The 21747-nt window shown below is 46.3% G+C and overlaps 1 protein-coding gene across 7 annotated transcripts in view; it reads left to right on the top strand.

The window, feature by feature from the left end:
• The window catches only part of LOC110502348 (E3 ubiquitin-protein ligase UBR2), a 39769-nt gene extending 18987 nt beyond the window's left edge, over positions 1 to 20782 (top strand). Inside the window, exons 11-46 of one of the 7 annotated variants that reach the window (XM_036959848.1) lie at positions 454 to 552; positions 1961 to 2124; positions 2230 to 2329; positions 3540 to 3668; positions 3809 to 3992; positions 4100 to 4161; positions 6401 to 6511; positions 6627 to 6719; positions 6833 to 6955; positions 7044 to 7107; positions 7299 to 7423; positions 7892 to 7944; positions 8142 to 8293; positions 9013 to 9167; positions 9271 to 9373; positions 9609 to 9718; positions 10361 to 10444; positions 10544 to 10728; positions 10832 to 11031; positions 11260 to 11353; positions 11900 to 12058; positions 14475 to 14566; positions 14754 to 14823; positions 14928 to 15076; positions 15583 to 15638; positions 15735 to 15831; positions 15979 to 16046; positions 16234 to 16369; positions 16571 to 16667; positions 16850 to 16980; positions 17118 to 17226; positions 17572 to 17628; positions 17905 to 17982; positions 18343 to 18513; positions 18592 to 18693; positions 18916 to 20782. In XM_036959848.1, coding sequence (XP_036815743.1) covers positions 454 to 552; positions 1961 to 2124; positions 2230 to 2329; positions 3540 to 3668; positions 3809 to 3992; positions 4100 to 4161; positions 6401 to 6511; positions 6627 to 6719; positions 6833 to 6955; positions 7044 to 7107; positions 7299 to 7423; positions 7892 to 7944; positions 8142 to 8293; positions 9013 to 9167; positions 9271 to 9373; positions 9609 to 9718; positions 10361 to 10444; positions 10544 to 10728; positions 10832 to 11031; positions 11260 to 11353; positions 11900 to 12058; positions 14475 to 14566; positions 14754 to 14823; positions 14928 to 15076; positions 15583 to 15638; positions 15735 to 15831; positions 15979 to 16046; positions 16234 to 16369; positions 16571 to 16667; positions 16850 to 16980; positions 17118 to 17226; positions 17572 to 17628; positions 17905 to 17982; positions 18343 to 18513; positions 18592 to 18693; positions 18916 to 19057 — 4104 coding nt within the window. In that variant the 3' untranslated portion in view covers positions 19058 to 20782. Of the gene's footprint in view, positions 1 to 453; positions 553 to 637; positions 737 to 1960; positions 2125 to 2229; positions 2330 to 3539; positions 3669 to 3808; positions 3993 to 4099; positions 4162 to 6400; positions 6512 to 6626; positions 6720 to 6832; positions 6956 to 7043; positions 7108 to 7298; positions 7424 to 7891; positions 7945 to 8141; positions 8294 to 9012; positions 9168 to 9270; positions 9374 to 9608; positions 9719 to 10360; positions 10445 to 10543; positions 10729 to 10831; positions 11032 to 11259; positions 11354 to 11899; positions 12059 to 14474; positions 14567 to 14753; positions 14824 to 14927; positions 15077 to 15582; positions 15639 to 15734; positions 15832 to 15978; positions 16047 to 16233; positions 16370 to 16570; positions 16668 to 16849; positions 16981 to 17117; positions 17227 to 17571; positions 17629 to 17904; positions 17983 to 18342; positions 18514 to 18591; positions 18694 to 18915 lie in introns of all 7 variants that reach the window. The other 6 variants (XM_036959847.1, XM_036959852.1, XM_036959850.1 and 3 more) reach the window with 6 other exon arrangements.
• Positions 20783 to 21747: the final 965 nt, after the last annotated feature.

Genomic DNA, 21747 nt, shown 5'->3' with positions numbered 1-21747 from the left:
AAACCCAAAGCTCTACAGGTGTCTTGAGCTGAACCTGAGAGCATAGATATGCACTCACTAGATCACATGAGCTAAGACTTAGACCGGATATTGGGTAAGATTGACTGCCCAAAGTCTTGCGTGGAGGAATATTGAATCCAATCTTTTAGATTAGACTCAATTGGTCTATTTTGTGATTCTGTATCTATGCTCTCTGAGACCTGGGTGGTCAAGGATCAGAGCGCTTTAGATGCTTAGTAGGGGGAGTAGGATGAAGTTGCACGAAAACACTCATCTGAGGTCAGTTTTGCTTTCCCTCTCCAAAAGGGTTAAGCTTACAATTTGGCAAGTAAGCTGATCCTAGATCTGTGTCTAGGGGTAACTGCTCACCAGAGCGTAGAAAGGTATTGGGGGAGTGGGGAAGGGGGGCCCACGGCCTTTGACCAGGAGGTGAATGTCCCCCTTGTCATTTAGAATTACCGGCGCCTCCAGACAGATTTTATGGAGGATGACCACGAGCGTGTAGTGTCAGTGACCTCTCTGTCAGTTCAGCTCTTCACCGTCCCCACCATGGTGAGTAACCCAAAACTCCATGCCTGACCGCACACATCTCAACACACACCTCTTCTCTTGTCTTCCCCCATTCCACTGCTGTTAGAATTATGAGCGCTTGCAGAGCGACTATGTGAAAGATGACCACGACAGGGAGTTCTCGGTCACTGACCTCTCGGTGCAAATGTTCACAGTGCCCTCCCTGGTGAGTACAGGCCGCACGGGTCGGGGTGACGTGAGTACCACCCGAGATGGGACGCATGCTGAGAACCACAAGGATTTTTAGACTGTTAATTGATGTCACGTCCATAGAGTGAAAGGATGGCCGTCTTAACCACGAGTGTGTCATCTTCATTATGTTCAGAATATCTCCGTTCTCGTCGTTGATTCCTTGAAAAGGGTGTTGCATGCCAAACTGATGTTTTAGATGTTTCTTAAGTAAAACAACATTATACTTCTAGGATCCCATTTCTTGTGGTTATCACAATAACTATTATAGAAATGAAACTGTTAAAGATTTGTGATCACCCTAGCAAAGTATGCTATTCCAGTTGTATGCTAATGCTGTAGTGTACTTTTAAAGGGATACTGCGAGATTCTACTTACCCAGAGTCGGATTAACTCGTGGATACCGTTTATTTTTTTTATTTTTTATAAATGTATACAGTGGGGCAAAAAAGTATTTAGTCAGCCACCAATTGTGCAAGTTCTCCCACTTAAAGATGAGAGAGGCCTGTAATGTTCATCATAGGTACACTTCAACTATGACAGACAAAATGAGAAATAAAATCCAGAAAATCACATTGTAGGATTTTTAATGAATTTATTTGCAAATTATGGTGGAAAATAAGTATTTACAGGTTGGTGAGAGCCAGAAATCTTGCTTGTTTGTAGGTGACCAAATACTTATTTTCCACCATAATTTGCAAATAAATTCATTAAAAATCCTACAATGTGATTTTCTGGATTTTTTTTTTTTTAATTTTGTCTGTCATAGTTGAAGTGTATCTATGATGAAAATTACAGGTCTCTCTCATCTTTTTAAGTGGGAGAACTTGCACAATTGGTGGCTGACTAAATACTTTTTTGCCCCACTGTATAAACCTCTGCGTGCGGTACAGTATGAAGGATGTTAGCGGTAGTTTTACGAGCCAATGTTAACTATTGTTAGCGCAATGACTGGAAGTCTACAGTTGTGGTAGCATAACCGGTAACTTCCTGCATACTGCACACGGAGACATAAAAACGGTATCCACGACTGGGTAAATTGGGCCGAAATGCCAGAATATCGAAATATCCCTTTTTAAGTCTGTAGTATATTTTCATATTTTTACATAGATTTGCCTGGATTGTATTTAGGGGTGATTTTGACTCCGGAATGTCCTTCTACTTGAGGCCTCTAACCCTCATCCTCTCCCCCCTGGCCCAGGCGCGGATGCTGATCACTGAGGAGAACCTGATGACCACCATAATCAGGACCTTTGTGGACCATCTGCGCCACCGTGACCTGCAGGGCCGCTTCCAGTTTGAGCGCTACACCGCCCAGCAGGCTTTCAAGTTCCGCCGCGTCCAGAGCCTCATCGGAGACCTCAAGTAAGATGACTGTGCTAACACTGGGCTGTGTGTGTAGATTAGTTAAGTAAGTGTTGTACAAAGCCAGTGTGTGTTGTAAACAATGTTGTTTGTGTGTGCGCGCAGGTATGTCCTCATCAGTCGGCCCACAGAGTGGAGTGACCAACTCAGGGAGAAGTTCCTGGAGGGCCTGGACACCTTCCTGGAGCTGCTCAAGTGCATGCAGGTTAGAACTAGTCACTGTTAGGGGTGGGGGACTGGGCATCCGTAACCCCTCTGAGCTTGATTGAGACTACACGGGTCTATGGAACAGAGTGACGATGTGTCTATGTGTATCTCTGTAGTCTAAAGGTGCTTCCTCTCAGTCTCCCCTCATTCACCTACACTGCCCTACAAAATAAGATTTGGTGAAAGAAATATGATGGTAGAACTTGCTTCCACCTGTCCAGTTCTTTCACATCAGATAAGAACGAGGCATTTAGGTCAGAGGAATGCATTTCTGACTCCTATGTAGAGGTCGACCGATTAATCGGAATGGCCGATTAATTAGGGCCGATTTCAAGTTTTCATAACAATCGGAAATCAGTGTTTTTGTGTGCCGATTTTTATTTTATTTTTTATTTATTATTATTTATCTTTATTATTATTCTTATCTTTATTTAACTAGACAAGTCAGTTAAGAACACATTCTTATTTTCAATGACGGCCTAGGAACGGTGGGTTAACTGCCTCGTTCAGGGGCAGAAAGAGCCTTGTGGTGGTTGTTTCCCTTGCTCTGCATGGGTAACGCTGCTTCGATGTGCTGGCTGTTGTCGTTGTGTTGCTGGTTCGAGCCCAGGGAGGAGCGAGGAGAGGGACGGAAGCTATACTGTTACACTGGCAATACTAAAGTGCCTATAAGAACATCCAATAGTCAAAGGTTAATGAAATACAAATGGTATAGAGGGAAATGGTCCTATAATAACTACAACTTAAAACTTCTTACCTGGGAATATTGAAGACTCATGTTAAAAGGAACCACCAGCTTTCATGTGTTCTCATGTTCTGAGCAAGGAACTGAAACGTTAGCTTTCTTACATAGCACATATTGCACTTATACGTTCTTCTCCAACACTTGTTTTTGCATTATTTAAATAAAATTGAACATGTTTCATTATCTACTTGAGGCTAAATAGATTTTATTAATGTATTATATTAAGTTAAAATAAGTGTTAATTCAGTATTGTTGTAATTGTCATTATTACAAATACATTTTTTATTTTATTTTTTTAATCGTGCCGATTTAATCGGTATCTGCTTTTTTGGTCCTCCAATAATCGGTATCGGTGTAGAAAAATCCATAATCGGTCGACCTCTACTCCTATGTTCCTCCCCATGTCTGGTTCATTTTGGGGGTGGTGTTTAGCCGCGTCTGTGCTTTCTGTCTCCCTCATCAGGGAATGGACCCGGTTGTGAGGCAGGTGGGCCAGCACATTGAGATGGAGCCTGAGTGGGAGGCAGCCTTCACCCTGCAGATGAAGCTCACACACATCATCTCCATGATACAGGAGTGGTGCGCTACAGATGTGAGTGACTTGACATGATACATGAACACGCACACACTTTTCTCTCACAAACTCTTTGTGGGTCACTCACAAACATGCACCTGCCTTTTCTGACCTGTGGTTCCTACTGTTTTTTTTATTTTCTTCCTGTGTGTGTACAGGAGCGTGTGCTGATTGAAGCCTATAAGAAGTGCCTGACAGCCCTTACACACTGCCACAGTGGCTTCGCCGATGGGGAGCAGCCCATCACACTGAGCATGTGTGGACATTCTGTGGACACCATCCGTTACTGTGTGTCTCAGGAGAAAGTCAGCATCCACCTGCCTGTGTCCCGCTTACTTGCAGGTCGGACACTAGCACACAGCTGAATGACAGACCGCTGATGCTTTGGCTATGATATTGACGGAGATTCTACCCTTTTGTTAATATGGTCACTGCTTTTTTCTGTTTAGGTCTCCACGTTCTCCTCAGTAAGATGGAGGTGGCCTACAGATTCCCTGAACAGCTTCCGCTGGTAAGTAGGGCTGTCACGATCATGACCGCAGTCAAATTCCACGTGGCTTATTAGTCACGGTAATTAGGCTTCTCCAAGCTCTGATGCTGCTGATGGTCATTAGTAGCCTACCAATTGTGCTACTTGTCTGGTGCGTTGCACTCTATTGTCCCTCGAATCACCCTGACATTAATGCAAATGTCATTGAACATCTGAATCAAACAGTGTGTTACAGTTACAGTGATGTCCTCCATTTATAAAGAGGATCCCATCAGCTTTCTATGAGCTAGGCCTACTATAGTTATTTCTCAACGTTCTGAATATTAAGCACATTGCTTCTCATTACAACAGGAGTATTAGCCTACCTGGCTGGCGTGAAAATGCATGATAATGGTCCAAATCAAAATGAATTTCACGCATATACTAAATGATATATTATTGATATGTACTATTATTTAGTGTATGTATAGACCAGATTTAAATCAAGAATAGTCTGATTGGTGACAATATTACCATATCACTTTTTCATGCCTTTTTTTAATCATAGGCACACACGTCATGTAGCTTAGCCCATAGGCCTATATTTTCTAAACTAAAGTTGCCAATTATCTTCTTAAAATGAAGCACATTAATTAACCGGTGTAGAGTCTAACTGGCATACATAGGCGGCGTGTGAGTTTCAAGTTTGGGGAAGAGAACTATTACCGTAAAAATGTACCTTTTTTTAATAAAGCATTACATGCATAATTGCATTTGCGGTCACTTTTGAGAATGGTGCCCCCCCCCGCTAATTGTTTGTTGGAACATTATAGCCATTTGCCGTGTGCACATTGCTGCTCTTATAATGGGAAGAAATAGTTTATCAACAGTTGAACCTAAACGTTCTGATCTGTGCATCAGCCTCATTGCTTTTAAAAGTTAAATGTTTTATGTTAGTGGTTGTATTAATCTGTCGCATCCCACAACTGTCTCAGACTATGTTTTGAAGTATTTATTTCTCACACAGAAGGACAAGTTGACCAATCGAATAGGTCAACTTTTCTACTATGGGGTACAGTAGAATGTCATGGGTTTGTGCTTTTGCTGTTCGTTAGGCCTGCTCATCTTGTTGGCTGACAGTAAATGTGTACAGTTTTTTTCCAACATCTTCAATATAAGCGCCGGAATCTGATAAGGACACGCGCAGTTCCGTCCCCGACGTTTCTGTCTTCACTTGTAGCCTGTGAGAAGGACCTGTGATGTCTGCAGGACCCGATCACAGGCATTGGCTGATAAGAATTGAGATACAGTATCTGAGAGAGCCATGTGAGTGCGAGGCACTTCGGAGTGCACATTGGGCAGAAGGGAATTATAATTATTATATTCAGCCCAAGGGCACAATGGCCGCAAAAAGCATGGATTTTTTTGGGGGGATCATTATTGCCACAAAGGGGATGCCGCCGGGAAATTCGAGGAATTATCAAGTGCATGTGAATGAGGGACTGATTAAACGTGCCTGCACAACAAAAAAACGAAGCAGAGCTCGTGTCTTTTCATGCAATCCCTCCAAAATCATCATTAGTCTCTTCATGCAGTCTTAGAATGTATTAAAATCAAAACATATAGCACAACGTTTGTAGAACAACCTAAAGTTACATAAACACCTCTAAATTAAGCGTATAGGAGGACCTGTTTCTTTGTTAACCGCTCAACACAGAATGGCCGCATGCGCGCACTCCCCCAGAAATCACTTGGAGAGAATATCCTTTCTATTTTATTCAGCTATGTTCAGTTGTATTCTTCCTACTATAAAATAATGCCACTGAATTCTATGCAAATCTTGTCTGCTAAATGAACTAGTGTAGCCCACCGCCATATGGCATAGCCGGATCAGGGTCTAACATAAGGGCAACTCGGAGTATGTTCTTCTGAAATAGACTACATTTTCTTAATGTCATGCTTCCTTAGACCTGTCTAAAATAAATAATGGATCTATTGTGACGCTATATTACATTGATTTATTAGACTTTGGAACATCTACGTTTTAAAAAGGTCTGCGTCAGTGGCTTGTAGGCTATGCGTGGAATCCAGGAGATGCTAAATGTGTTTGTCAATTACCGTGAGACCGGCAGTTATTTGCTTGACAATCACCAGCTGACACATTTTCATCACTGCCACAGCCCTGCTGGTAAGCATGCAGGAGTTGTCTGTGTATTTCTGTAGCAGCTTGCCTTGGCAAAACGTGTGTCTTTTCTAATAAATGCATCTCATTTGTCTACAGAGTGAGCTAAGCCCCCCCATGCTAATAGAACACCCCCTTCGCTGCCTGGTCCTCTGTGCCCAAGTGCACGCTGGGATGTGGAGGAGAAACGGCTTCTCATTGGTCAATCAGGTAAAAATGTCCCCTTCCATCACTATAATACCTTTTTTTTCTCTTTTCCCTCTGCGCTGTGTATCAGAGCACTAACACGTGTTTCGTTGTTGTTCTTGTGGCATTTATAATGAAGGTAGTTCATAGTGTACTCTGGTTGCAGATCTACTACTACCACAATGTCAAGTGCAGAGTGGAGATGTTTGACAAGGACCTCATTATGCTGCAGGTCAGTTTTTCTTTTGTTTCAGCTGACAACTTAATGACGTTAACGTTAAACAGAGGCGCTTCGGGCTTTAACGAGAGCGTGCGCGCGTCTGTCGCCGTTATCGTTCTCTACAGGCCGGCGCTTCCATGATGGATCCCAACCACTTCCTGATGATAGTCCTGAGCCGCTTCGAGCTCTACCACATCTTCAGCTCCGCCGAATGCAGGAAGAGATACAACCGGGAGAATGCCAACAAGGTCTGCTCTCCCTGACAATGACAACTTAGATTAGGCTTTTATGCTCTTGCTCATCTCGGACTGACCTGACTCCCTGTGCCTCTGTCAGGACGTGGTCCAGCAGAACAACACCCTAACGGAGGAGATGCTGCACCTCATCATGATGGTTGTGGGTGAGTGCCACTCTACGCTACTTCTCACTAGGACTGGTTTTGTTTCAGCGTACATTGTATTCTGAGCCTCTTTTTGACTTGTTTCCTTATGTTATTGACATTTTTTTTTTTTGAAAGTGGGTAAATGGTTGGTTTGGCTGGTAAATGGTTGGGGTTTGGCTACAGTACCTGACGGGTGTGTGTGTATTCAGGTGAGCGTTTTGAATCTGGTATCGGCCAGGTGGAAGGCTGTGACGAGATCAAGCGGGAGATCCTTCACCAGCTTTGTATTAGACCCATGGCCCACAGCGAGCTGGTCAAAGCCCTGCCTGAAAACGTAAGGCTTTTCACTCGCGCTCTCTCTCTGCCTCTCCCTCCCTCCCTGTCTCACCACATCTAGATCAGGCTGACTTCCCGGCTGCAGTTTCCACTTGGAATATCTCAACAACGAGTTATAGCCAACAATATTTAACTAGTTACGTAAGCTGTCGTGGCATCTGCTTAGACGGCTCCTATTTCCCATGATCTACACGCCATCTGCACTTTTGGGTGTGACGTTTTCTCTGCAAGTGGATTAATAGTGTATCTATTTGACTAGCCTGACACCTAGTGGCGAATCTAGGCAGTGCAGGACAGGTGCAAGTCGAAGCTAGTAATCTCGGATGGTTAACCCAGAACTAAAATGTTTAGTGATTTGGTCAGATATATTTACGTAGTCCACATGAGATTAAGCTTGGCCAAATGACCGCTAGGAATGAGGCTGTACTAAAGCCAACCTGTATGTGTCTGACACTTTATCCTTTAGGAGAACAAGGAGACTGGTATGGAGAGAGTGATCGACTGTGTTGCTTCGTTTAAGTAAGTAGCTTTCTTCAGTTGTTTGATGTTACATTAAGTCTCAACTGACCACTTCCTGACCACCCAGGTTGTTAACGTAAAATAGTTTGTTCCTGTTTGCTCGGCTAAATGAAGATCTGACAATTGGATACGTATGACGCGCCCCGTTGTGTCCAGCTGTGTGACATGTTGATCACACATGCCCTCTGTGCCCACAGGAAGCCTGGCGTGACAGGCAGAGGGCTGTATGAGCTCAGGCCAGAGTGTGCCAAGCAGTTCAACCTCTACTTCCACCACTACTCCCGGGCTGACCAGTCCAAGGCAGAGGAAGCCCAGAGAAAGCTGAAGAGACAGAACGGAGAGGACACAGGTAGAGCGTCTCAACGAGAAACACTTGCTTCATCTCTGTGGTGATTGATCGTGGTACACAAGAACATCTTGGAAGTTAGTATTAACTGTAATTGATTATAAGCGATTGTTGCAGACATTGTGGTGATTGGTTGTGGTATTTCAGCTGTCTATCGAGTGCTGCTTTGCTCTGACTATATACACTGAGTGTACAAAACATTAGGAACACCTGCTCTTTCCATGAGACTGACAAGGTGAGTCCACGTGAAAGCTTTGATCCCTTATTGATGTCACCTGTTAAATCCACTTCAGTCAGTGTAGATGACGGGGAGGAGACAGGTTAAGGAAGGATTTTCAAGCCTTGAGACATGAGTTGTGTACGTGGGCCGTTCAAATGGTGAACGGGCAAGACAAAATATTTAAGTGTCTTTGAACTGGGTATGGTAGTAGGTGCAAGGTGCACCTGTTTGTGCCAAGAACTGCAACGCTGTTTTTCATGCGCAACACTTTCCCGTGTGTGTCAAGAATGATCCATCACCAAAAAGGACATCCAGACAACTTGACACACCTGTGGGAAGCATCGCAGTCAACATGGGCCAGCATCCCTGTGGAACGCTTTTGACACCTTGTAGAGTCCATGACCCGACTAATTGAGGCTGTTCCAAAGGCAAAATGATTGGGTGAAACTATTAGGAAGGTGTGCTTAATGTTTTGTTCACTCAGTTTAAGTCTGTGTTGTAGCCCTCCCTCCTCCGGTGCTGCCCCCGTTCTGCCCGCTGTTTGCCAGCCTGGTGAACATTCTGCAGTGTGACGTACTGCTGGGCATGCTGGGAGCCGTGCTCCAGTGGGCCGTGGAGCCCAGTGCAGGACACTGGTCTGAGTCCATGCTGCAGAGGGTGAGCGAGACCAGGACCACGCTCTGCGTGTGTTAGTGTCCTATGTTTATGCGTGGGACCAGTCGAGGTATCGCTGTACATAACCGTGTCTGTCCGTCTCCAGGTGCTCCACCTAATAGGCATGGCTTTACTGGAGGAACAGCAGCAGTTAGAGAACAGTAGTGAGGACAACGACGTCTACTTCAACTTCACCCTCAAAATGTCCCGTAAGTCTCTCTCTCTCTCTCTCTCTCTCTCTCTCTCTCTCTCTCTTAGCCTGGGTACCAGTCTGAGTTATCATTCCCCTCCTTGTCATGCTGAACATGACGTGGATTACAAGGAGTGGATTGTTAGCCTGAAGTCCAGAACCTGTTTTGCTAACTTTCTCTCCTTAAATGGCAACATTTTATATACACTATTTTTTAACTAGTGTATATACTGCTGTGTGTGTGTGTGTTCTAGGTCCAGGGGAAGCCCCCAGTAACACAGCCAGTGTCCTGGCCCTCCTGGAGAACCTACAGAATGCCCCTCATCTGGAGGTCCACGAGGACATGATCCGTTGGCTCCTCAAGGTAGGTCACCGTTATTACGACCTCCACTACCAATACAAATCTCACGGTTGGGGTGACCACATTTTAAATGCCCAAATGCGGGACAACGGGCTGATTTTTCATCAAATTGTATTTGTCACATACACATGGATAGCAGATGTTAATGCGAGTGTAGCGAAATACTTGCGGGACAGTGTAGCCAAAACATTAATAATTATCGAATATCTTGTCGTAAGTGCATTGTGACTGCGAAAGAGACTGGTTGGAATGTCTATTCTCATCAAATGAATAGGGAGTATCACTGAAATACAGTAATTTTTAAAATTTATGTTTTACTGTATTGATAAAATCCGAGACATGATTGTTTGGTTGTCACAAAGGGTCAAAATTCGGGACTGTCCCGCGCAATTGGGGATATGTGGTCACTCTGCTCACGGCAGACATCTCATCCAAGGGTGACATCTATTTGAGTTGGTACAATATTGTACATGCCAGGGCCACCAGGAGGCAGCATAGGACAGCATGCAACCAGTGGTCCTAATGACTAATCCATATCTACGATGACTTCCAATATCAGAATACAAAGATTTATTATTAGAATATATTTTTTACCTTTTTTTCCCCCCCTGTTTGCTGAGGTAACGTTATTGTGTCCCTGTGCAGACGGTGGCCGGCATCAAGACGTTGCGGGAGCGTAGCGCTTCCACTTCCACCGTGACCGCCAGCGGGAGCCGCGGTCAGGAAGAGGTGGGTCGAGCACATCCTATGAGGAGGCAATTTTTTATGGTTACTCTGTGAATTTGAATCGAAAAGTGTACGGACACATCTGCGTCTCCCCTCTTTCAGACAGCGTGCGACAAGGACAAGGCGGAGAGGAAGAGGAAGGCGGAGATGGCCCGCCTGCGAAGGGAGAAGGTCATGGCCCAGATGTCGGAGATGCAGAGGCACTTTATCAACGAGAACAAGGAGCTGTTCCAGCAGAGTCTAGAGGAGCTGGATGCTTCCACCTCGACCTCACTGGATCACAGGTAGTGACACAGTTTTTAAACTCTATCCTCCACCACACACACACTAATTTCACCACGCAAATCCCCACCGTAGGCGTATAAAGATTGTCTCTCACCGCTCCTGCAGCCCCGCGTCGCCAGACGCAGCCCTGGCGTGTGTGGGCCCCAGGCGGTCACGTCCCAGGGAGAAGAGGCAGGTTGTTACGTGTATCCTGTGCCAGGAGGAGCAGGAGATCCGGGCTGACGGCAAGGCCATGGTGCTGGCTGCCTTCGTCCAGCGCTCCACCGTCATGTCTAAGAACCGCACGAGACCACCGCACGACCCCAGTGAGTGGTAGAGAGAATGGAGGGCTTTAGGTCGCAGATGGGTCGAAGTTGCCCTTAGGCACAGATCTAGGATCAGCTTTCCCTCCTCCAAATTGTGACTTTAACAATTTTAAGATCAGTGTCAACGGGTGTCTTCAACCTACATCCCTTCCATGGTCTTGTCTATTTCTGTGTTTTTGTCTGTAAATGATATACTAGCATTGCTTGACTTTTTGGTATGTTTTCCAGAGCGCTACGACCCTCTCTTCATGCACCCTGACCTGTCGTTCGGCACGCACACAGGCAGCTGTGGCCACATCATGCACTCTCACTGTTGGCAGAGGTGAGCCAGGCTCCGGGTTCTACAACACACTGGTAGTAGAGGCCTTCGCGGGTCCAAAATGGACATGGGCTTTGCCATCCGGACCCGATATGCATACGTAAAACATTTGGACCTGTTTCAAATGGACCCGAGGTTAACTAGACCCATTCCTGGGTCTGGATTCAGACCCGACATGAGTGAGAAAAGCAGCGGAAATGTCAAATGAAGCTAGTTTATTAACCAGAGCTGATAACGTGCGAGAGAGAGAGGTGGTAGAGAGAGGTGACATGCTAGTAGCAGCCTTCCTGTTGACTCTTGGTCTTTGTAGCCTATCCTTCTCCTTTAACTTTTAATTCTGTCATTTTCATTCCCTTTTCCATTGGCTAGAGACGTAACTTTCGCCCCACATGGAGGCTCTATAACTGTAGCCTATTGCCGCTTTGATGACTTATGATTGGCGAACAGGCTACACACACACACCACTCTCTTGAAAAGCAAAGTGCGTAAGCATAAATGATACAATTTCTCTGGGAAAAACTTTGGCCAGTAGTTTCCGTGTGTGTGCAGGTACTTTGAGGCGGTGCAGGCCAAGGAGCAGCGGCGTCAGCAGCGACTGCGTGTCCACACCAGCTACGATGTGGGGAACGGGGAGTTCCTGTGTCCGCTCTGCGAGTGCCTCAGTAACACCGTCATCCCCCTGCTCCCCCGAACTATGGGCTCCAGCAGGTACCCAATCTGTCTCTCTCTCACGTACACACGTTACTTTGAGGTGCGTCTCTCAAGTCATGTTGTTTCCTCCCCTTTCCTCGATCTGTGCTGATCTGAAAGGGGATGGGTGAAAGCAGAAGGTCTATAGTAAATTCTCAATGGGAATTGTCTCTCCCCGTCCAATACCTTTTTAGATTAGCACCGATGAAGGAGACGACGAGAGGAAGACACTTCAGACTATTGAGATGCACCCTCGGTCAGGAAACCAAACATTTGACTGGTAGTGGGTACATGGCCACTGCAACCCCAGACTGTTTATTGGTTGTCACGAGTTGAACCCCCTCTGGTCACTCGCTTCGCCCCCCCCCCCAGTTAAACCAGCATAATCCTCTGTGATGTCACTGGTACCACCCTCACCCGAGGTCAAGGCTCACTCTGCACTAAGGCTCGCTCAGTTGTTGGGCTCCCGAGTGGCGCAGCGGTCTAAGGCACTGCATCTTAGTGCTAGAGGCATCACTACAGACCCTGGTTCGATTCCAGGCTGTATCACAACCGGCCGTGATTGGGAGTCCCATAGGGCAGTGCAGAGTTGGCCCAGCATCGTCCGGGCCGGTGTAGGCCGTCATTGTAAATAAGAATTTGTTCTTAACTGATTTGCTTAGCAAAAACAATTATAAACTCTGCAACAAAAAAAACCATCCCTTTTTCAGAACCCTGTCTTTCAAAGATAATTTGTAAAAATCCAAATAACTTCACAGATCTTCATTGTAAAGGGTTTAGACTCTGTTTCCCATGCTTGTTCAATTAACCATAAACAATGAATGAACATGCACCTGTGGAACGGTCGTTAAGACACTAACAGAAGGTAGGCAATTAAGGTCACAGTCATGAAAACTTAGGACACTAAAGAGGCCTTTCTACTGACTCTGGAAAAACACCAAAAGATAGATGCCCAGGGTCCCTGCTCATCTGCATGAACATGCCTTAGGCATGCTACATGGAGGCATGAGGACTGCAGATTTGGCCAGGGCAATAAATTGCAATGTCCGTACTGTGAGACGCCTAAGACAGCGCTACAGGGAGACAGGAGGGCCAGCTGATCATCCTCGCTGTGGCAGACCACGTGTAACAACACCTGCACAGAATCGGTACATCCGAACATCACACCTGCGGTGTACAGGATGGCAACAACAACTGCCCGAGTTACACCAGGAACGCACAATCCCTCCATCAGTGCTCAGACTGTTCACAATAGGCTGAGAGAGGCTGGACTGAGGGCTTGTAGGCCTGTTGTAAGGCAGGTCCTCACCAGACATCACCGGCAACAACGTCGCTTATGGGCACAAACCCACAGTCGCTGGAACCGGACAGGACTGGAAAAAAGTTATCTTCACTGACGAGCCGCGGTTTTGTCTCACCAGGGGTGATGGTCGGAGGAATGAGCTTTACACCGAGGCCTGTACTCTGGAGCGGGATTGATTTGGAGGTGGGGGGTCCGTCACAGCATCGTCGGACTGAGCTTGTTGTCATTGCGGGCAATCTCAACGCTGTGGTTACAGGGAAGACATCCTCGTCCCTCATCCTCTTACCCTTCCTGCAGTCTCATCCTGACATGACCCTCCAGCATGACAATGCCACCAGCCATACTGCTCGTTCTGTGCGTGATTTCCTGCAAGACTGTAATGTCAGTGTTCTGCCATGGCCAGCGAAGAGCCTGGATCTCAATCCCATTGAGCACGTCTGGAACCTGTTGGATCGGAGGGTGAGGGCTAGGGCCATTCCCCCCCCCCCAGAAATGTTCGGGAACTTGCAGGTGCCTTGGTGGAAGAGTTGGGTAACATCATCTCACAGCAAGAATTGGTAAATCTGGTGCAGTCCATGAAGAGATGCACTGCAGTACTTAATGCAGCTGGTGGCCACACCAGATACTGTTACTTTTGATTTTGACCCCCCCCCACCCCCCTTGTTCAGGGACACATTATTCAATTTATGTTAGTCACATGTCTGTGGAACTTGTTCAGTTTGTCTCAGTTGTTGAATCTTATGTTCATACAAATATTTACACATGTTAAGTTTGCTGAAAGTAATTGCAGTTGACAGTGAGAGGACATTTCTTTTTTTGCTGAGTTGAGAGAGAGAGCTATATCTCTCTATAGTTGTCACCTCTACAACCCCAGAGGTCCTTCAGGCATGTATGTGTTGGTTCTTTTTACACAATTCCGGTCAATATTGTAACAGAAAATGCGTTTACCTGCTTAAATGGATGGCTATCAATCAATCGGAAAGGCTTTGATTCATCTATACCAACAGCCTTGTTTATTTAGCATGTCAAATGAAAACGCAAGGGCCAGCCCGAATTCCTATGCTGTCCATAAGTGTATTAATGAGTAGGTCAATGCCTTGTCAGGTCCAATGACAGTCTCCTTCTCTCCAGTTGTGAGCAGCCTGGCCTGGGTCAGTGGCTGAAGACCAGCGGTCAGCAGATAAAGGCCATGCACTCTGCCCACAGGAAACTCCAGCCCGTCAGTGAGTATTGGAACGCAGAACATTGTGTTAAAGGCACCCACATGTTCCCGTCGTCCGACAAATGTCCGATGTCATTGTTACGCAGAGGTCCCATTTTACACCGGCGTAGAGAGGAAATTGTGATCGAAAACACTACTGTGTCTATGTGTTCAAGTTACGTCACTAAGGTGTGTGTGTGTGTGTGCAGGTACCGTTGAAGAGACAGTGGAAGAAGAGTGCCCTGCCCCTGAGGTTTTCACTGTGGACTACATTCCCACGTATGTGACCGCTGATCCCTGAGGGAACATGAAAGACAGGACATTTTGAAGTCTTGAGTTACCACGTTGACTTGCCCGTGCCTCTTTTGTTTTACCCTCTTCAGGAATCCCTACTCCAGCACCATAAAGGAGATGCTGACCACTTTTGGGTCAGCGACCTACAAAGTTGGCCTTAAGGTGCACCCCAACGAGCAAGACCCTCGCATCCCCATCATGTGCTGGAGCAGCTGTGCCTACACCATCCAGTCCATAGGTGAGAATCCCCCCCCCCCCCCCCCCCACACACACACACACACAAGTTTGTTTTACTATCCTTATGGGGACCAAACAATTGATTCTCATTCAAAAACCTATTTTCCCTAAGCCTAATCCCTAAGCCTAAAATAGCAGATTTCCTTGTGGGGACCAGCGAAATGGCCCCACTTGTATGACTTTTTCTTTGTTTTACTATCCTTGATGAATTCTGGTCCCCACACAGATGGAAAAACCCAAAAGCGCGCAGAGAGAACAAGATAATAATCGAATCAGAGCAACAGACAGTTTACAGTGACGATAAAACTCATATCAAAGGCATTCATGTGGGATTGAGTTATGTCTTCATTATTTAATGGGTAAATGAATCTTTCAACTGCTGCCAATGGTCCACAATGTTCAAACACCGCTAGAGCATAGACGCCCATTTTTAGAATAGATGTTTGTCTCAATGCCACGTTCAACTGACTTTTTTTTCCCTTCTTTTTCTTCTCCTTCTTTTTGCAGAGCGACTGTTGGTGGACGAGAAGAAGCCTTTATTTGGAAGTTTACCTTGCAGACAGGTAACGCGTTCCTCCTTTAATTCCAACCCGTCTTTGAAACAGTTCCACGTGTAGAGATGGGTCCGACGCCAGTGTTGAGTGTGTTTCTGTGTACAGGACGACTGCCTGAGCTCCCTGGCCAGGTTCGGCTCAGCGTGTTGGACTGCGGCCTGTCAGCCCACCGTGCAAGGCCACTTCATCCGACTGTTAGCAGGTAGGACAGAGACTTAACAGGGACCTCCATTTAGGATGGCCTACTCAGTGCCTGAAGCCACGTTCACTTTTTATGTGTTGACATTGTTTGTGTTGTGAGGGTTTACAGTTTCATCGTTATAGTGATGGAGTGTGTATGTTTGTGTAGCTTTGATTCCAGACCCCCAGGTGGAGGCCTCTCCGTGTATCCTGGACGTAGACATGTTGCACCTGCTGGTGAGCCCCCCCCCAACACACCAATAATACCATCAGCCACACAGGCATGCATGACGTCTCTGAGTTGCCAGATCAGACACAAACCCATTGTTGACACTACCGTAAAACCTTTTTACATTGTGCATAAGTGTTATAGGTCAACACTAATCCCTGTGTCTCTCTCTCTCTCTCTCTCACCCACTCTCAGGTAAGTGTGGTTCTGTCCTACGGGTCGGTCCACTCCCAGGACTCGTCAGGGCTGAGCGTGGACGCTGTCCAGCTGCACCTCTTCCACCTCATCACTGTGGCTCACATGGTCCAAATACTACTCACTTCTGGCCCAGGTAAGGAGAGAGGGAACCCAATACCTGTGTGTGGGTGTGTGTGTGTGAGTGTGTGTGCATGCTTACCAGACCGTTGGAAGGTTGTCTAAACACCGGTTAAGATATTACCTTCTGGATAGTTGGAAGAGAGGGTCATTGCCATTCAACCACTGTCGTATGGCGTAGAGAAGGAAACAAACATGACATTCCGTGTGTCAACAGAGGAGGTGACCATGGAGCAGGAGAGCGGCGAGGCGGAGCGGGGGGAGGAGGAAGGCGCCTGCCGTCTCTACAACACCCTCAGAACACTCGTGGGCAGGTGAGGTAACGCTGACCCTGTAGCCATGGAGAACTCCCCTGAAATACACACTCGCCTATCCTAATCCACCAAGCAGCTGGCTTTTCCCCGGTATTCACACGTTGTGAACCATGCTATGAGTGTGATATTATTGTATTTTGTATGATTTTTTTAAATAAACTTGTGTGTGTGTGTGATGACAGTTCCCTACCTGAGGTGGGCTCTGGTTGGCACCTGTGGCGGTGTGTGAAGACTGGCATCCTGCCCTACCTGAGAGGAGCGGCGCTGTTCTTCCACCACCTCCACGGAGTTCCTGCACCCCCAGAGCTGCATGGTCAATACAACGCACAAACACACTCGCTCTCTTTTACTCCCCTTTGAACACCTACGCGGTACCAAGCAGAGCCATGCGGGTGTTGATGTTCTCCCGGTGTGTGTGTGTGTGTGTGTGTGTGTGTGTGTGTCTCCTAGCTCTGTGTCCTGGTCAGTGGGAGGTGCTGTGCGGATACCTCAGTCTGCCCTCCAACCTGCTGCAGCTCTTCCACGGTCAACAGGAGCTACTGGAGCCCTTACTGCATGGGTAAGAGTCTCTCTCACACACTCACCAGTAACCTGTCTTTTCTCCTCTTGTATCTTCTGATTGGTTCAGAAGTGCCAGCTACATGGCTGATTTTGATGTAGTGCTCAGGTTTATTTGACCCTATTGCTCTCCACCAATGATGTCGTACAATGTAAAAAGATGAGACCCAATTATATGGACAGTGCATCATCAATAAGTCATAAACAACAAATTGGCACACCGCTAAATCAATAAATATGCATATCAAGTGTCTTTAGTGGATCGTGTCATTGTCACGCGATGGGGAGGGGGAGTAATACCTTTTGGAGTGAAGTTTGTCTTGCATTTTGTCCTCCTGTCCTGTAGGTGGTGCACTCACCCAGGTATACAGCAGACCCTTCAGGGAGGTGGTGTTCTTGTGAGGTCAGTCCTGCTATTTTACTGTCTAATATGATGGGGGGGGGGGGTATATTTTTTTTGCGCCTCGACTCGCCTCTTCTTTCCATTCCTGATATGAAGGGGGGGGGGGGGGGGGGGGGGGGGGGGGGGGGGGGGGGGGGGGGGGGGGGGCTCTGATTACTTAGGTTGGATATTGGTATAAATGATTGTGTGGTCCAGAGTGGTGTTAGAACTATACAATTCAAGTAGTTGTTGATACTGTTTAGCGCTCTAGGGCTGACCAATCCTCCCTTTGTCCAGTTTTCCTCGGGAGTCCAACAGCCTGATTGACCTACCAGATGACTACAGTGCCCTCATAAACCAAGCCTCCAGCTTCACGTGAGTACCCAAAGAACAACTGTCCATTGGTAATTCAAAAGATTTCACAACACAACACAGGCTTACAAAATGACAATCCGGAGCGATTGGATCACATTGCGCTCCTCACTGTCCTATAGAACAGTGTTTCCCAAAGTGGACCCTCCGGTGCACGTGTTGGTGTTTGCCTTAGCACTACACAGCTGATTCAGATAACTAACTCATCAAGCTTTGATTATTTTAATCAGTTGTGTAGTGCTAGGGCAAAAACCAACACTTGCACCGGGGGAGGGAGGGGAAGAGTCCAGTTTGGGAAACCCTGCTATAGAAAATTTGAGTAAAAATGTGTTTATACCCTCCTCTCTCCCCCCCCCCCCCCAGGTGCCCTAAGTCGGGTGGGGATAAGTCCCGTGCGCCCACCCTGTGCCTGGTGTGTGGCTCCATGCTGTGTTCTCAGAGCTACTGCTGCCAGACAGAGCTGGAGGGAGAGGACGTGGGAGCCTGCACTGCTCACACCTTTGCCTGCGGAGCCGGAGTAGGCATCTTCCTCAGGTACAGACCCGACCGTGGGCGTGTGTGTGTGCCTTCGTTCGTGAGTGTGCAAATCTAATTCTGTCCCTTCTGTTGCAGAGTGAGAGAGAGCCAGGTTCTGTTCTTGGCTGGTAAAACTAAGGGCTGTTTCTACGCTCCTCCTTACCTGGATGACTATGGAGAGACAGACCAGGGCCTAAGGTGAACGACCCTGCACATTCACTCCTTACAGTCCAGTAGTGGTTCTCGAAATGGCTTCTCGAAAGGTCGGAACAAACACATGCGCGCACTAATCTCCCAGAACCAACTTTGAGACCCATTGCTGTACATGTTATTGGTCTGTGCTGAAAGATGCCTTGTAGTGTCATTGCGGGTATTTTTTAAAACATTTTTTAAAAGCAGTTTGTCTCTGTGTTTATCCAGGCGGGGGAACCCATTGCACCTGTGCCACGAGCGCTACCGCAAGATCCAGAAGCTGTGGCGCCAGCACAGCATCACCGAGGAGATAGGCCATGCCCAGGAAGCCAACCAAACCCTGGTTGGCATCGACTGGCAGCACCTGTGATGTCTTAGGGCACATCTACCGGAGTCGGACACACCCCTTCTCCATATGAATGGGGGGGGGCACGGCACATGGGGGTGTGGAATGGTTGTCAAGGCAACACAGCCCCACCTCTTTCGCTCCTCCCCCCCTATTGGAGAAGGGGTACGTGTCGCCCCCCCCCTCTGTCTGAGAGTGGATGAATGCATGTAGGTTTTTCTCCTTTTCTTTTTGCTGTTTCTCCCTTGAAGGAATGTTCCTCTATTTTCTTTGTAATTTAATATAAAAGAGAGAGTGTGTGTGTGTGTATGTGTATATATATACACACACACACACCGCTCTCAAGCATATAGCCGACGCATCGGGCACCCATGGACTGGCTCGGGTGTAACATGAATACTCAGAGTATAACTTCTTTATAGGAATGCTATTTAATTTCTGCCTATTCAAATACCATTAAATTATTTCTAAGGTAGATGGCTGACGTATTGCTTTATTTACAGTTGGATTTGCTTTGATGCTAAACATTTTTGACTAAGCACCAGGTTTTCCTTCTTGCTCTTGTCAGCCAGTGACAGCTCATTTCAGAGTTTGGGACACAATCTCATCAGATAGGTGAGGTCAGATTGTGCCCCTTACCAGTATTGGGATCCATTCTATTTAAATTTCAACCAAAGAGCTGAAAAATCCTTATTGAAAATAAATGGTGCTTTTCAGCTTTCGATTTGAAATTTCAAATAAAGTCCTGAAATGTATTGACCCCCCCACCCCCCATTTAGTTACTTTCTCCAGTCTGATGGACACCCAAATACACAGTACTCAGAGAATACAAGCCAATGTAAGGAAGTTCGGTAACACACTGGTGTGAATGTTTGTGTTTTTGTGTTTTACTCCTGAGTGCCTGTGTTCTGGTTTTTAAATTTGTCAGGGTGTATGTTGGAGTGTGTGGAGTTTTTTTGCAGGTTGAGTATGTGCGTTTTGTCGGTGCTTTGTATTTTAACACTATTTAAATGAACCCCTTAGCCCACAGATATGAGCCCTTTTAAGGCAAGGCTGTCCCTTCCTTTTTTGCTAATGTGTGTGATTGGTTGATGTGCATTGATGGGGTTTGTTTGTTTTGGTAATTGTTTTTGTATTGTACATTTTTTTTATGTTCAGCAGAAACATTTTTTTTCTGTATGAGAAGAGAATGCAGAAACATATCCCTCTACCTGTTTTTTAAAATAAACCCATATATATATATATATATATATATATATATATATGGACCTGTGGGTTTGCCTGACCCGACCTGGAATAAAATTCCATTTTAGTTAATTTTTTGGTCAGATAAAAGTCTTAGTCCTCTTAAGGTTGCCTCTGGACTGTACCATTTTTCCACAGCTACGGCTGGGTGGACTGACACATTGGGGCAAATATCGTCCTTAAGGCTCGGAAACAGAATAGATTAGTCAGGCTCGCAAGGCACTTTAGAGGAACGAGCAAGCGCACACGCACACTGCTCTTTGATGCATGTTCTCTCTGATGCTGGGACCTGAAGCTCCATATTCTTCATCCCATCACTCCGTTGGCATGTTTTCCTGGTAACCACCCCCACCCCATTCTTTGACACGCTCCCAATATCAAGGCTGTATTATTATTATTATTATTATTATCGTGTCAGACTTGTTAATATGTGAATTACTGTATAAATGAGTACATTGTACTATATTGTAAAAGAATACCAAAATAAATCAAAAGGAAAAGGAAGGCCTGAGTGTTGTCTATTTGTGAGCTGGTGGGCTTTTGATTAGATACTAGCTATTATGATAATTGTTTTTGCAATAGTGAATCGATTCAATGGCTTACGAATCTTGGAATTGTGATATTTGGTTGTGTTCATTTAACAGTTAAATTACATGCAACAACAAATACATTCTGACAGGAAATGCATTAATCAGGCAAAAAGTGTTCTTCCTGGCCCTAGTCTCTTGTGGGCTCTAAGTGAAATTCTGTTGGGAGGGGGCCCCCCTACGAGGAAAACGTTTTAATGCCCCCCCCCCCCCCCCCCCCCCCCTCTTGACAGCTGCAGTTCTGTAGTTTTTGCCATGGTGCATCGAGAACATTTAGCCGTTTTACAGACAATTTCCTGCCATGACTTATGCCATGTTACTATATCTGAGTGAGAGTGACTAACAAAATCCATTCGCAATACATGTGACATGTATCGGGATATGATTTGTGTCATGAGGCCAATACCCAGCCTTATTACGAAGACCCTACTGGGTTTAGTGTGTGATAGACACCTATGTAATATCAATATCCCTATTGCTGTGAGAAGCGCTTGTCCCAGATCGGTCAGGGCCTCCCAGCATGACCACCATGGAGACAGGCCAGGAGAATACGGTGGATTGTGCCGCGTTCAAGTGCTAGTCGGAACTAGGAAACATGGATATTTCCCGACTTGCTTACTGGTCGTAGGTATACACGTGCCACGTTCAACGAATCAGAAAGTCGAAGTGAGTTTCCTAGTTCCGACTAGCATCTGAATGCGGCATTAGGCTCCCAAGGCCCAGCTGGAGAAAAAGCTGATGTTGTAATGAGAACACTTAACCAGGTATACAATGAAGCTGAGGCTAAAGAAGTGTGCTCTTCACGGATGAATCCCGGTTTCAACTGTACGGGGCAGACAGCTTGATATTTAACACCTGTCAGCTAGATGGCTCATCTTGGCA

This window comes from Oncorhynchus mykiss, chromosome 23 (genome assembly GCF_013265735.2).
Source record: "Oncorhynchus mykiss isolate Arlee chromosome 23, USDA_OmykA_1.1, whole genome shotgun sequence".
NCBI classification, from domain to species: Eukaryota; Metazoa; Chordata; class Actinopteri; order Salmoniformes; family Salmonidae; genus Oncorhynchus; species Oncorhynchus mykiss.
This window is presented reverse-complemented; position numbering and strand designations above follow the sequence as displayed.